The sequence below is a fragment of the Scylla paramamosain genome, chromosome 39, assembly GCF_035594125.1.
Source record: "Scylla paramamosain isolate STU-SP2022 chromosome 39, ASM3559412v1, whole genome shotgun sequence".
In the NCBI taxonomy this organism is placed as follows: domain Eukaryota; kingdom Metazoa; phylum Arthropoda; class Malacostraca; order Decapoda; family Portunidae; genus Scylla; species Scylla paramamosain.
The window spans coordinates 7,925,548-7,942,294 of NC_087189.1; the positions used below are offsets into that span (position 1 = coordinate 7,925,548).

Sequence of the window (16,747 nt, forward strand, 5' to 3'; positions counted from 1 at the left end):
CGTAGCCAGATGGTACAAAATTCAGAAAATTCAAGAGCATGGGCAAGAGAGGAAGTTAGGTCATTGCGCACATAAACGCAACATCCAACTGTGGACTGAAAGTGAGGATAGAGAAAGTAAGAGGGAACAGGGAAGGAGTTACTGTCAGTATTCTCAGACACCTGTTTTTAAGTAAGGAAAAAAAAAGAAAAAAAAATCATGTTTAGAAGAGGAGATATGGTGTTCCACCGATTAAAAATTAGATTTAAGGCTACAAAATGTTTGTGAAGTTAATGAAGAAAAAGCTGAGGGATATTTCGGGTCGATATTAGAAGAACAGTCCTACCTTGAGATATTTCTGATCCCCTCCCTTGTGAAGCATGTCTTAACACAGAACTGTAAAAAAAATAATAGATAAATGAAGTGTGTGTGTGTGTGTGTGTGTGTGTGTGTGTGTGTGTGTGTGTGTGTATATATATATATATATATATATATATATATATATATATATATATATATATATATATATATATATATATATATACTAAACTATAAATAAAAAAGAAAAAACGTCAAAAAAGTGTCTTTTGCTCATTTACAATGAATTAAATGAGTCTCCCAGAACCAGAGTGACGTAACTGACGTGCCCTTAATTATTACTTTTATTGGATTGTCTTCCCCAACCTTCATACCATGACGGGATAGAGTGTGGACGTCAGAATGAACCCCACAATAGGATAAAAAAAATCCATCCAAGTGAAATTATCAACGTAACCTTCTTGACGCGCTTGAGTGATAACTTTCAGCTGTTGGGACCAGAGAGAAGTAACCCCCTGGCCACAGCAGCACGGGGAAGAGCTAGCTGACACGAGCAAATGACAGCTCGTGCTGTGATTCACGTGTCACGCCGGGACACTTCCCTACTACCACACCCACAGGCTTCACACTCTCCCCCTCTTCCCACCTGCTTGGTACCCTTGATTTTCCTTTTACACAACACGTAAGATTTTCATTATTATGGCGGACAAGAGCGTACCCCTTGAGGAGCCATGACCCTCCAGAGAAAGAAAAAGGGAGCGTAATCCAGCAGAATGAAAAAAAAAAAAAAAAAAATCACTAAAAGATGGAGAAACATGGGGAAGCCTATGTGAGCTTTGGAAGCATTGGATAACTATTACTTCTTTATATTCTATTATCCCTTATACCGATATATTTATTATAACGTTTATTAATTCTTTTGTTTTACTTTGTTCCAGTTACATTTTTTTTTTAAGCTTGTATCATTCTCTTCGTTTATGTTCATCTTACGATGTACATAATGTCGCTTACGGTTTTCCTTTAAAAAAAATGATAGGTTCACTAACAATAAGACCTTTTGATAGTTGTGATTCCCCTATTAGTATATAGAAAATCAAATAACTTGATAAAAAAAGGCTAAAAACAATGTGTGGGTATTAAATACGATTTTAATGTAGCTGTGTGATACCCTTGACAAAATTATACCGAAGAAAACACAGTCACCTATTTATTTTTAATAATTTAATTGTAACTTAATAATGTCATTCATCTAAATCTAAAGGGCATAAATCGCTGAATATTTCGATACCAATCATTACTTTTTATCGTTATCCATTGAAGAGATATAACATTTTGAGACTCACAAAACTTTCATGGTGTTTTTTCCGTTTTAAATTTTCGGCTCTAGGCGCCTCAAATACTTGATAATTTTAGTATCTACTGATTGTAAATCTGTTGAAAATGGACGGTCAATCAAGTGAGTGGATCAAGTGACTCAGTAATGATCACAAATATCATGTTGGTATCAGTTTTAATTTGTTTTTTCGATATTATGTTTCCGAATCAGAATAGCAATGCTAACATTGTGAAATTAATTTACAAAGATGGTTCGATTGAAATGTAACATGCAAAATGTTTAAAGGGAAAAAAAACTATAGCAGTGTAATGTTTTACAAAACGTGTGGAGAGGTAAAAAAAAAAAAAAAAAAAAAAAAAAAACTTCCTTGCGGTAAGCGAACCGGAATTAAACTCAAGAATATATATATATATATATATATATATATATATATATATATATATATATATATATATATATATATATATATATATATATATATATATATATATATATATATATACACACACACACACACACACACACACACACACACACACACGTGAAGGACGGAAGGAGGATGAAAGGGATATCGGGCCAGCAACTCTGAAAATGTTTGCTAGTACCGAGCAGTGACGTCATGCCTCTTGAAGCAGTGTTACCAATGTCTGGAGAGATGACCAAGATATTGTTTCCAAGACATTACTTTACAGGCTTTGATTCTGGTTAATGAAGGTTCATTATGAAAGGAAACACGGGAAAGACAACATTTTTTAGTTCATGATATGTGTGTATGATTTGAAAGCGTCTGGGTCGATAGTAACAGTTAAGGGAAAAATGATGTTGTGGTGCTGCCAGGCGTACAAACAATCATCGATTACTGGGAAGGGAAGCTATATAGCTCTTTTTCCCTTATGCTCGCAGCTAATGATACACATTATTCTTTGTTGTGCTTTCACCATGATTATTCTATTTAATTTTTCTGATGAGTAAAGTCAATTTGGTGGTTTTAGAATCTCTCTCTCTCTCTCTCTCTCTCTCTCTCTCTCTCTCTCTCTCTCTCTCTCTCTCTCTCTCTCTCTCTCTCTCTCGTGTGGATATATATATATATATATATATATATATATATATATATATATATATATATATATATATATATATATATATATATATATAATAGTTTTATCACGGCACTAATACTGCTTTTATTAATGCTAATGATAAGAAAGGCACTAATGATGAAGATGGTGGTAAGAATACCAGTCTGCTTTTTCTTAGATTTTATATCTTACATAAACCCTACCACCACCACTACTACTACTACTACTACTACTACTACTACTACTACTACTACTACTACTACTGTTGAGGACTTATTGATCTATTTATTGGCAGTTTTAAAATGTTTTATAATGCCATGGAGCATTTTTTTTTTTCTGTAGCTACATGATGCGACACATTTTCATTCCTATCTTTGGTTATTGCTGCATCGGTTAAGAAATGTATACATAAACCACTTATTATGTAACCTGAATCATTCTTCTTCTCCTAATCCTCCCCCCCTCTTCCTTTTTTTCTTGTTAACCTTCTCAACCGCTACCACTGCCACCACCACCACCATCTCCTCCTGCAAGTATTTAGTAACTATAAAAGATAACAGCAATTCGAAAACAAATAGTTTCCATTTTATCTCTAACTAGCAGAACAAAAATTTGAGATGGGAGAGTCATTCATGAGTCATTAAAATGTATTTTGTAGGTACTTGTGATTATATTGATATTATGCATTCGGTCGTGTTAGGGAATGTTTACTCCATTATTCCCTATGTGTTCTTGCTATAGTGTGTGTGTGTGTGTGTGTGTTACGGGATGAATAAAACCTTTTATTTATTTTTTTCTCATTATTTATTGCAAACTGGGACTGTGCTTTTTTTTTTTCTGGTTCAGACTTCTTACCAGTATTCTTTGCATTGTTACTTGAGCTAGTACGCTGTGTCTCACCGAACAAACGCTGTGTTACACGACTACTTCCTGATGTATTGCTTCTCCACAACATGCAAGAGAGAGAGAGAGAGAGAGAGAGAGAGAGAGAGAGAGAGAGAGAGAGAGAGAGAGAGAGAGAGAGAGAGAGAGAGAGAGAGAGAGAAATTATTTTCATAGACACCCTGAGAAAAGGGAGAAAACGAAGCGACAACAGAAAACGGACGTGAAAAGCAGTGGTGCCAACGCTAAGAAAACGTCCTGTGACCTCCAGGCACCGAGTGAGGGAGGAGGAGGGAGGAGGGAGGCGGAGCGGCCCGACTGGTGCCCAAAGGTGGCGTCTACCTCGGGAGAACCCATTTTCAAACCGTTTTCCTTCGCCTTTGCCGTGAACCATGCAAGCCGGGAGTCTATCAGCGCGGCAGCCACCCCAGGAACCCGCCCGTCAGGCCCCGAGGTAGGTAGATAGATGTGACATTGCGTCGAACACGGGAAACACGAGCTTCTAACATTATATTCGAGACTTCCACACTCCCCCCCTCCTCCGAGTCCATTGTGAGATGCCGCTAGTGAAACACCTCTTCCAACCTCTGTCCCTGTGTCTCTTTGTTTCCCTAGTGATTTGCCCTGCAATCTGCTACCTAACTATGCTCAAAGCCACCCTACACCTCCGCCTCTTGGTTCATAGTGTATCTGTATACCATTTAAGTTCAGGTGTAGACGTGAATTGGTGACGGGTAACGATCGCCTAGGCTTCGATTCTCTCCCAGGCCCTCTCAGCGCACTGCAACCCGCGCAGCCTCCGTCAGGGGGTTTAAGTGTGCTCAGGCTGGCAACAGTGTGGCGACGGCGGCGGTGGTGTTGGTGAGGGTGCCATGCCAGATGCGCGATCACTCCGGCAGTTGATGGCACTCCATAACCTCCACCATCACCACTCCCACATCTTCACCTCAGACACCTATTCTCCGAATCATTTTATTCGCCGCTTTTTGCTTTCGTTCTGTTTTTGTTAATTGGAGATTACACATCTCTATCCCTCCCTCCCTGTTCGTTCTAGCCTTCCCTAATTTATCTTTCCCTATCAGAGAGAGAGAGAGAGAGAGAGAGAGAGAGAGAGAGAGAGAGAGAGAGAGAGAGAGAGAATTACTTATATATAATCGTGGGTAACCATTGCAGGAGTCAAATTACTCAGGCACTACACATTGACTTATTAAGGTCAGCACAAAAAGATTTACTCATGCATCACTTGTTAAATGGTTGAATGTTAACACAGATTACGTATATACATGTCCGCCTTTAATATTAAAATGTATAAAGAGAAAATTAGTGAATGCGCCCCCTCTTCTCAGTTCCTCTTGCATTATGCATATCATGGTTGGTTTCCTTTTCCACTTCCTTGCTCGCCTTAGCTATACACAGCTTTCACTATATACCAGAGAAAAATCGCATGGCGCTGAAGAACAAAACCGTGGCAGGGAGCTTCTCCGAAGGGTGGAGGTAGAGGGAAGGTGGAAGGTTTATGACACTCAGCCTCAAAGTATGGGGATCAAATTCTTGAGCGGAATTTTTGTGTATGTACGGACGGAGCTGGGTGTGTGCAGTTGCCTAGTGCCTCCTCATGCTTCTCCCCGTGATACTCTCCAAGTCCTCCTCCTCCTCCTCCTTCCTCGCTTTTCTCGTTCTCTATCTCCCTGTTTCAGTAAGGATGCGTGTTATCTCATATATTGAACAGTGGCACGGTGTTCTGCGTGGTCCAGTGTGACGTGGGTGGTTGGAATAGTGGTGCGGTGGTACAGGTGCATCGAGGAGAGGCGGAGGTGTAGCTGGAGAAAGGCTGGACGGGTAATTATTGTCTGTATTCCCCTAGCCAGCAACTCCCGCCATGTAGGAAGTGCGTATGTTCGTCTGCTGGATGCGGCTTCAGCATAATCTTTTATATCATATATCCCTTTTATTCACTAGTTGGCGCTGTTAAGTGAAAGTTGCAGTGGTAAGTTTTGTGGTTATTGTATTATTTATTTTACTTTGTGCTGTTTGGATATATATAGAATTATTGTCCATCTGACCCATGTCGGGTGAGAAAGTTCGGACGCACAAATACTCACGTCCAAGCCCTTCCCTCGACCACTACTCCCACCACCACCACCTCACAAAGCCTGTCCCTCCCTCTCCGTCCTTCCTCCTCCTTCTTCTCCTCTTCCTCCTTTACTGCACTGCAAGAACTGCTTGTAGCTTATTCAGGAGCGTGAAGGAAAGATAAGAGCAGTAAGACATGTCACCCATGCGTAGAAATTGAAGGATATCGCTTTTACTGTTGACTTTATGTTATGTTATGTTATTTATTTATTTATCCCTTATTTTATTCGCTGTAGGAAAGGGTGGCTTGTCTTGGGTATGTTTAGCTAGGCCGTGCTAATATTTTCGTATCCAATACAGGTGGTGGTGCTTTTATTACACTAGTAGTTATTGCGTAAGTATATAAAATATATATATATATATATATATATATATATATATATATATATATATATATATATATATATATATATATATATATATATATATATATATATATATATATATATAAGCCTGTAGAATACCCTGCACCGCCACTACTCGTTACTTTACCTTCTTACCACTATTCCCTCCTCCCACAACAACAGCAGCAAATATCGCTGTCAGGCACCACTACCTCCGGTGCTGCAAACGTCTTCGCCACCACCTCCACCCTCTCTCTCTCTCTCTCTCTCTCTCTCTCTCTCTCTCTCTCTCTCTCTCTCTCTCTCTCTTGGTTTCATACAACAACAACAACAACTACTACTACTACTACTACTACTACTACTACTACTACTACTACTACTACTACTACTACTACTACTACTACTACTACTACTACTACAACAACAACAACAACAATTACTACTACTACTACTACTACTACTACTGTTTCTAAGCTGCTAATTCACCACAAACTACCAGCACATTAGTGATCTGCAGCTCCTACTACTACTACTACTACTACTACTACTACTATCATAACACGATCAATAGCGGTGCAGTGTTATACGCGTCATGCGCCACTTGTGTCATGCTCTCTCTCTCTCTCTCTCTCTCTCTCTCTCTCTCTCTCTCTCTCTCTCTCTCCTACTTGTATTATCATTGCTACTTTCACCATATTTCAGTTGTAATTTTGCTGCAGCTTTATTTTTATTTATACTGACTTCCTCATTATGGCTTCCCTTCACATTCTCTTCCTGTCCCGTTCTCTGCCCCTCGGCCTCCGGTAACTTTTGAGTGTGTTCATATGTACATAGTTCTTGTCTCTAAGTTGATGGTGACTTTCAGTTACTCACTCACCCAAAAAGATGAATTATCTTAATTATTCACACATTAATACACGCTTACCAAATTAACGAATTGATTTGGTAAATTGTTCACCACCCCCCCAAACTCTGACTGGCAAATTCACTCATCAAACCGATTCAATTTTATAATTCACTCTTTAACCAAACAAACGAACTGAATGACTAATTAATTCAGCTAAACTGACTCATTGAGTTTACTTTTTAATTTCCTCGTTATTTCTTTCATTCATCAACTTACTCATCCATCCACCAGCCTAATTCATTGATCAACTTAGTGACTCACTGATTCACCTACCTACTAATCTTTCTTGCTAAGGTGACTGACTGACTGACTTGTACTCACACACTTACTTATTCATCAAACAATGTATGGCTGACTAATTCATTGACTGATTAATTCACTGAATTACCAAACTGAAGGACTGACCACTAATCAAATTGACTACCTGACTGACAGATTTTCTAACTAACCACACTAACATACTGACTTTTTCCCCAAACAGACATATTGACTAACTCTGCCATTCACTAGGTTAACAAAGTGACTCCCAAACCTGACAGAAGGACTGACCAACTCACTCACCAAATTGAAGGACTGCTTGACTGACTTCATAACAAATTTGCTCACCACTGATTTACTTACTGACTCACCCTTTCATTAAGCTCTACTCACTCACTCATCCACCAGATTGACTGGCTGGCTCATCAAACTGATGAATTTATTTGACAGACTGACCAAAGTGAAGGACTGACTCATTCACTCACCTGACTCATTCACTCACCTAACTGATGGCCTGACTGACTCATTCACCTACCAAGCCTTCTTCATTGTTACTATCATATATATCTTATTTTAGATTAGATAATGTGGCTTATCACAAACAACCTCAAGAGATCAGCAAGGCTGCTGTTTGATCTGCCTTTGTATTCCCTTATAACTCATTCAAACTGACTGACTGAATAACAGGTGGTTTCACTCACTCTGAACTTCTGTACTGATGTACTAGTTGATTCAGTCCGTCTTTAAATTGACAAATGTAGTGAGTGAGCAGGTGATTGAGTGAGCAAATGAGTCACTCACTCCCTTATCCTATTCACCCAGCTACACATTCACCAGATCAAGTATATGTGTCCATCTGTGTCTGTCTGCCAGCCTGTTTCTTTTTGCTTGTCTCTCTCTCTCTCTCTCTCTCTCTCTCTCTCTCTCTCTCTCTCTCTCTCTCTCTCTCTCTCTCTCTCTCTCTCTCTCTCTCTCTCTCTCTCTCTCTCTCTCTCTCTCTCTCTCTCTCTCTCTCTCTCTCATCCAACAAACTGATTGACTAATTAGATTATGTGGCACACTCATTCATTTACTCACTTTTACTTTACATCTCATTCTCATTCTTGATATGAGGGCTCCCTTTTGCGTCTCACACCATTTGTCTAAATAATTGAGAAAAGAGTAAAAAAAAATGAAAATAAAGAAAAAACCATTGTACTGTAATATATAATATTAATATATTACATTAAAGAAGATAGTGAAGATATTTTTTAGAGGGGATTGAGGGAAAGCTTTAAAATTTCTTCTGTTGGTGGGCAGAGGAGGAGGCATGAGTAAAAGTAGGGAGTATAAAGTGGAAGAAAGGTAGGTATTTTTTTTTGGAGAGAGAGAGAGAGAGAGAGAGAGAGAGAGAGAGAGAGAGAGAGAGAGAGAGAGAGAGAGAGAGAGAGAGAGAATACATTTAGTTAGAATGTGCTTCTTTCAGATTGTGGAGTGGCGGGGAACATAGAGCAACAGGGGAACTGGCAGCACCAACAGGAGCAGCGAGGACCTTGTCACACTAATCTTCTGGATCATCTACTTGGAGGGTATTAGGTGGAGGAGGAGGAGGAGGGTTGTCAACATGGAGGAGTGAGGTGTAGCCTCTGTGACCCATACCATTGCCGCTGTGCCTCCACACCACTTTACAGCGTCATGGCGGAGCCCCACCAACCACTCTACCCAGACAAGGTGAACAAGGTGACACAGACAGTGTTTGATGTAGCCCAGCATCCACAGCAGCATCCTGGCACCACCTATGGGACTGTGACACATTTTGATGACTCCAGTGCTGCCAAGGAACAGAATAAACTGCGCTCCCAGATTGAGATGTGGCTACAATCTGGAGAGAAACCGTATGAATGTGAATCTTGCCACAAGCGGTTTGCTCAGAAGAGTCACCTCAACTCACACATGTTGGTGCACACAGGGGAGAAGAAGTATGAGTGTGAGCTTTGTGGCAAAAAGTTCACAATGGAAAGCCACTTGACAGGACACATGCTTGTTCACAACACTGACAAAAAGTTTGACTGTGAGGTTTGTGGCAAGCAGTTTGTGCAGAAGAGCCACCTCAATGGACACATGTTGGTGCACAGTGAGAAGAAGTTTGGCTGTGAGATCTGTGGTAAGCGCTTCATTCTGGAGAGTCACTTGAACAGCCACATGTTGGTTCACAGTGAGAAGAAATTTGTGTGTGAGATCTGCAACAAACGTTACTTTCACAAGAGCCACTTGAACAGCCACATGCTGGTCCACTGCGAGAAGAAGTTTGAATGTGAGGTGTGTGGCAAGCGGTTCATCCAGCGCAGCCATCTCAATAGCCACAGATTTGTACACACGGAGGAGAAACGGTTCGAGTGTGACATATGCCACAAGCGGTTTGCCCTGGAGAGTCACATGAATTGTCACCGTATAGTGCACACTGAGGAGAAGCGGTTTGAATGTGAGGTGTGTGGGAAGCGGTTTGCCCAGAAGAGCCACCTGAACAGCCATCACTTTGTACACAGCGAGGAGAAGCAGTATGAATGCAAGGAATGTGGCAAGAGGTTCACACAGGAGGTTCACCTTAACAGTCATCGATTCATTCATAGTGACGAGAAAAAGACAGACACACAGGACTGGGGGAGGCGTTTTGCACAGGAGAACCACCTCAATGGCCACCGGTTCTTCCACAATGACCTGAAGCGGTATGAATGTGAGAAGTGTGGTAAGAGATTTTCCATGAAGAGCCATCTTAACAGCCACAAGTTCATTCACAACGAGGAAAGAAAGTATGAGTGCCTAGAGTGTGGCCGCCGGTTCACTCAGAAGAGTCACCTCAACAGCCATCGGTTTGTGCACAGTGAGGAGAAAATGTATGAGTGTGATGAGTGTGGTAAACGGTTTGCCCAACAGATTCATCTGAGCAGTCACCAATTTGTGCACAGCCTGGGCAAGAAGTTTGAGTGTGATGAGTGTGGGAAGCGGTTCAGTCTGGAGAGTCACCTCAACAGCCACAGGTTCATGCACTCTGAGAAGAAAGGCTTTGATTACCAAGAGTATGCTAAACTGTTCACTCAGAAGAACCATGTGAACAGCTTGGTCCTTGTTCCCAATGTGCCAAATGTCTCCAATGTGTCCAACGAGAACAAGGTCACAAACTATGAGGAGGCCAATAAGATCTTCAACCCACAGCCCTACCAGCCTGCCTACCCTTATGGCCAGCTAACAGGCCAACTCACGGACAAAGTGAGAACTCTTTGGCCACTGTAATAGGGTCCCTTGTTCCTTCTTTCAGACTTGAAAGAGTGCCACAGACCTGAAACAGAAAGCAGGGGAAAAAATTAAAGATATTCTTAGAAAAAATTGAATATTAACACATTTAAGTAACTTTTTTCTTTTTTTCACTGACTGTCATAATGATGAAAAGAAGAAAGGAAACCAACTTTAATCTCTCAAGATGAAGCTTTGTTGTGTAGTGTGTGTGTAGAATTGAAAACTACCAAAACTTTGTAGCACTTTTGAAGTCCCAGACACATGTTTTGAACATGAAATCCTGACCTGCAGAGCCAGTGTCAGTGTGTGTATGTATACATGTTCGTATGAATGTATACTGCAGGATTGACTTTAGAGGTAACTCTAGACATTACGTTACAGTGTAAATACTCTCACAATATGCTGATTATGTAGACTTAGAAATTATGGCCTCTGATGATCCTAGACTAAGAGAGGGGCTGTGTGTGTGTGTGTGTGTGTGTGTGTGTGTGTGTGTGTGTGTGTGTGTGTGTGTGTGTGTGTGTGTGTGTGTGTGTGTGTGTGTGTGTGTGTGTACAGTACAGAGAAGGTACCCACTACTAATGCTATAGTATGTTCAACCTTTGTGTATCTATTACTATAAATCCTCTAGCCAGATGACTAACTGACTGACTTGCTGATCAACTGACTGAAATACTGATGTGCCTGACCATTTGACTTAGCTAGAGCTAAGTGACTGCTACTTCAAATCACTCTTCCAGTGAGGTGATGTAATTTGAAAGCCTTAAAAATTAATGTTTCAAAATTTGTGAAAGTGACTGCCAACTGAGAAAGTGTTAAGATGGTATAGTTGACTTTACATAAAAGTAGACCAGACTTATTTACCTTAAGAAGAGAGATGCAACCTCTGATAGAAGATGCAAAAATCAACTCAGTGTTAAGGTTTCAAATTAGCAGGAATCAAGCAAGAAAGTAAGATTTTACCTTAATGAGGAAAAGCAAAAGCGGATGGTGGTAGCAGGACTCCTTATGTTCTCTCAACTGTAAATCTATACTTCCACAGTTACATAAGAAAAGATACTAGCAGTATTTAAGGATGAGAAACAACAAACAAATGATCCTCCTTCATGTATGTTCTATTTATTTATTTTTTTTCTATGGTTTTTGCCAACACATGCTAACCTCCCAGTGAGAATGTGTTGAGCTAGTTTGATGTGACATGAAGGTCAAGTACTTCTGTTATTTGGTGGGGGTCAGTACTTGGGATGTGATCTCCACAGAGAAGTTCAAACTATTTTTGCCACTTTGGAGGATGCTAAATTGGGTAAGGTCAGTGTTCTGATAAAGATGAAAATATGACATTAACATTCAATCCAATAGGAGAGAAGAAATGCAGCTATGACCAGACTTTTTTTCTTCTTTTTTTAAGTAATGCAGTTGTATACCACTGCATGCACATTCTTGAAAACTTTTGCATTCAGCTACAACAACAGTCTTCAGATTGACTTTAGACAGTTTCTCTCACTCTGCTGGGATGCATATGATTGGCTGGTGACAGATAAGCTACCCATTGCCTCATCTGAACATATGTGAATGATGGATGGCAATGGGATCATGGCTAGTTGGGATGAGATTGCATTTCATTCCATTGATTCAAATGAGCCTTGATAAAATTAAGTTTGTCCTTTTGCAAAATATTATCCTCAGCAGTCATGTAGTTCTTTCTTTACTGCTGCACAACTTTTAAAATCATATATTATGTCTTTATTGTCCAAGCTTCAAATGACATATTAATTTAGATATAATTTCAACACCCTCAGTACTACTTGTTCGCTTGAACAATTGACATGTGATTCAATTAATTTCCTAGATATATCTTGTTTCCTTCCAAGTCTTTACTGGTGGCTCAGCAGCACAACCTGACAAGTCTGTTCCAAGCTTCTGCTGGTGTGCTTTGTGGATGTAGTAACATCTTTCCTATAGCATTACAGGACTGTATGACCTTCACTACTAATCTAATGTGGGAAGTGATTTTGCTGCTTTTAGTTACATATAATTTTTCCTTCTTTGGACTTACCTCCAGCTTGCTCCTTTCCTGTACTTTTTGTTCCTACAAGTGTACCAGAACTGCCATGTAGGACATTAGGCACTGCTGAGGAACATGTTGGAGTTTATTGATGTAGGCCACAGTGCCACACATTTTATATGTACTTGAATGGATGCTGCTGTGTAACAGGAAAAAGAGAGAGTGAGGGAAGCAGCCCTTAATACATTACTTAATATTAGCCTGTACTCATGCTTCTCTCAAAGGTATATATTGTATAAAAATGCAAGCAGTTGGCTGTATATTTAATAAAGCACAAGAAAAAGGTTGTTATATATACCTGATCATCAACACCATCACTAAGAAAAAAGATAATTGTATAAACCAGATATTTTAGGGGTTTGTAATTCTTTCATCATTATGTTATGAAATGTGCTGTGTGAATATTAAAGTTGAGTGGGTAAAACTACTTCAGTCATGAATGAATTTATTCATAATTATTCAGATTCATGATTCTAGTTATGGCTGTAATATCTTGAGGTAATGTGCAGTGCATACAGTTTGTGGCACCTTTGTCATTTTTATTATTATTATTATTATTATTATTATTATTATTATTATTATTATTATTATTATTATTATTATTATTATTATTATTATCCAAGAAACTGTGACAACTTCTGAGATTTATTCAGCTTATTACTGAATTTTACATGCCTGCAACAGAGCAAGCCTAATAGTGTGTGTACATACACAAATAAAACATCCCATGTAGCATAAGAAACATGAAGTAATTAATAAAATGATTTATACTTATCAGTAATGTATATGCATAATCATGTGAGAACATAATTAATAAATGGTGTAAATGATACCTGCATGTTAGGCAACTAAAGTATTAGGAAAGTTTCATCCCGTGATGACGAGTGTGGCATATGGTGCATGATGTAAGATGTGCCAAACAATGTTGCCAATAGCATTAAATAATATTGCATTCTCTTGTCCTAAAAAATATAAAGAGACAGTGGGTATATCATTACACAGAAGAACTTCCATTATAAAACATGATTACAATATGATACTGTGTAAAAAAAATAAAATAAAAATAAATAAATAAAATTAAAAATCCCACCCATAACAATTCGGGGACCGTAACACAGACAGACCTCCTTAATTCAGTGAGTGTGGTGGGACATACTTGAGGATTACCATTAGAGAACTTAGTGTGTTGGAATTCTGAGGTATTTGAAGTGTTACATTGCGGACTTTGGGGTGAACCTGAAGACCTGGTTAAATTTTGCACATCTATTTCATTTTCTTGCTTAGGAATTACTGGACTCTATGGACTCCAAGCCAGGTCATGAACAGATACTATTGATTCATATCCATCTGGATATCTAACATTGGATTCACATCAATAAGTTCAACCTAACCTACTAATGGCTTATGTTTGCTAGCTCAAGGATGCTGTCACAGTAGCAATAGCCCTGAAGACAAAAGTCAGGATGGTAATGATCTTCCATGATTGAATCATTGTTGGGAAACAAAGCATTCATGAAGGGTTTCATTAGTTGCAGTGCATAAGAAATTTTATTGAATGCAATACCTTGGGATGTACTACTTCCCAGTGCTATTTTTCCCAACTGTGAGTCTGAAAAGATAGACAAATGACCTATATAATGCCATTGTATTGTTCTACTTGGCCATTGCCAATGGGATGATAAGGGATTGTTGCAACATTCTTTTGAGGCATACATCTTGGGTTTTTGAGACATTTTAAGAAGTACCTTGGTCTGAGTGGATAAAGGAGGACATTTCACAAAGGCTAAATACTGCTTCAGGGAACTTAATCACAGTTCTTGTATAAATATTTGAACTTGGGAATACAAGAGGAAAGTGAGAATATTCAAGAACAATCATGAAGATGTATGTATTAGTGTTGCAAGTGGCAAAGGTCCCTTAAAAATCAATGCTGCAGTGTTACATTCTTTGAGTTTTCTTTCCATTGGATGACAACTTTGGCTTAGGTTGTGCACAAACTTTACAAAATGCATGTCTTCTTTACATCTTCGGTGGAAAAGGGAGATTTCTTAACAGCATAAAGTGCAAAGGTTTAGTTACTTCTGGATGGCAAAAAGTCTTATGTATGTCTGTTAAGCTAGACAGTAAAAACAGCCCAGCAAGGTGTTTGAGTCATGGCATCATGAATCACATTCTGGAAAGATTTTTGTATTTGCCAAAAGTTGGATTCCAAAGAAATCTGGAATCCATGTAGCATGAGCAAATAACCCTAATGCTCTTTACTATAACATTACATTTTTTGGGATTGTATTTCTTGGAGTGGACATAGTCCGTCAGGCTTCATAATATTAACTCCTGCACATTACCCAAGAACACTGAAATATGGACATGATTGATTTAGATTTACTGAACATTTTCATCATGTTCAGCCTGAGTTAATCTAGCCACAGTAATGTTATCCAGATATGGGAAAGTATCAATCAGATTTTCATCCACTTGTTTGTCCATGGCATGCTGAAAAGCAACTACCCCATTAGTAACACCAAATGGAATTCTACATTTTCTGATTGGCCTCAAAGGCAGTAAATCTTTTCACACTCTCTTTAATCTGGTGATATATGCTCACAGATATGAATCTAGGTGTATAAACTGGTTGATGGTTTGAGAATAATCAATATTAAGTTTCTTTTTGTGCCTGTTAAATGGATCTTTCACCACAACAATTAATCTGACCATGCCATGGAAATAAACTTGGCTCAAATTTCTGACAAATAAATGGGATACTTCTTCCTTGATAAACAATTGATCATCATGTCTTGATTTCACTGCTATAGGTTTACATTCTTGTGGCAGATTTGGAAATGGTGATGGCTCATCAATCATTGTTGTTGCCGGAGCACAGTGTGAATCTGCACCTAATGTGAATTTCAGAGTTTAATTCCTCGATGCTGAAATGTCATACTCTTGTGCTGTTTCTAAAATCATAACCAAAGGTGATACCACAACACAAAAATAATCTTTTAAAACCTCTAAGTGGGTACATGGATATTCTTGGCATCAACTTTACACTAACTAGGGGAACTTGGATACAGTGATGATAATGCCAATGAATTTTTTTGCTTGCATGACATATTGTCAGTTTAGCTTTTATAGTATTCTGTCACTTATGAAATTATCTGAACTACGTACATCAGTCACCCAAGGCCCATTCACATTTACTTCAGTTGCTGCATCTAAGATTCTGAGGAAATGCAGCAGCAGTTGTGAGAAAAGTAGGGTCCAACAATGCAACAGTAGTACCAGATCTTACTGAAGGCTTTGATCTACAAACTTGTAAAATGGCCTCTCTTGCTACATTTATTATGTGCATAAAGCATCATGTGCAGGTCAATTAATCCTTTTGTGAAACGGATTACCACAAAAATAGCATTTCCTTCTAGGAGAATAATCAGTAGCTACAGAACAGTCCCCAGAGGACATACCCTCTAAATTTACAAAAAACTGATGCTGCCTTTCTCCAACAAACTGTTGCTGCTGTTTGAGCAATTAGGGAAGCATATGAGTCATTATTACACTGGGCAAAATTTAAAGTACAAGTTTCACTATATGTAGTTTCTAAATACAAGGTTTTATTTTCCTGCAACCTCTGATGAATGATAGGTGAGGCAATACCATTGGTAAAGCTATCACAAATTAATTCATTTTTTTTTTTTTATGTAGGAGGGGCACTGGCCAAGGGCAACAAAAATCTAATTAAAAAAAAAAAGCCCATTGAGATGCCAGTCCACGAATAGGGTTCGAAGTAGTAGTCAAAAATTGAAGGATAAGTGTCTTGAAACCTCCCTCTTGAAGGACTTTGTCATAGGAAGGTGGAAATACAGAAGCAGGCACGGAATTCCAGAGTTTACCAGAGAAAGGGATGAATAATTGAGAATACTGGTCAATTCTTGCATTAGAGAGGTGGACAGAATAGGGGTGAGAGAAAGAAGAAAGTCTTGTGCAGTAAGGCCGTGGGAGGAGGGGAGGTATGCAGTTAGCAAGATCAGAAGAACAGTTAGCATGAAAATAGCAGCAGAAGGTGGTATGTGGGAAAGAAACAGCTGGAGAGATGAAAAATTATAGAAAGAGAAAAATAAGAATCTAGGTGTAGTTATTTATTAAAACTGTAGTAGATGACTTATAGGGAGAGGCTAG

The 16,747-nt window shown here is 39.0% G+C and overlaps 1 protein-coding gene across 2 annotated transcripts; it reads left to right on the top strand.

The window, feature by feature from the left end:
* Positions 1-3,827: 3,827 nt before the first annotated feature.
* On the top strand, positions 3,828-12,857 carry LOC135092153 (zinc finger protein OZF-like). Of its 2 annotated transcripts, none has more exons than XM_063990417.1 (2): positions 3,828-4,048; positions 8,702-12,857. In XM_063990417.1, exon 2 carries the CDS (start codon positions 8,911-8,913, stop codon positions 10,504-10,506), a length of 1,596 nt encoding a protein of 531 aa, XP_063846487.1. In that variant the 5' UTR covers positions 3,828-4,048; positions 8,702-8,910; the 3' UTR covers positions 10,507-12,857. The 2 variants fall into 2 exon arrangements, with proteins under 2 accessions (XP_063846487.1, XP_063846488.1); XM_063990418.1 differs by lacking the exon at positions 3,828-4,048 and adding an exon at positions 5,106-5,433.
* The last annotated feature ends 3,890 nt before the right edge of the window (positions 12,858-16,747 follow it).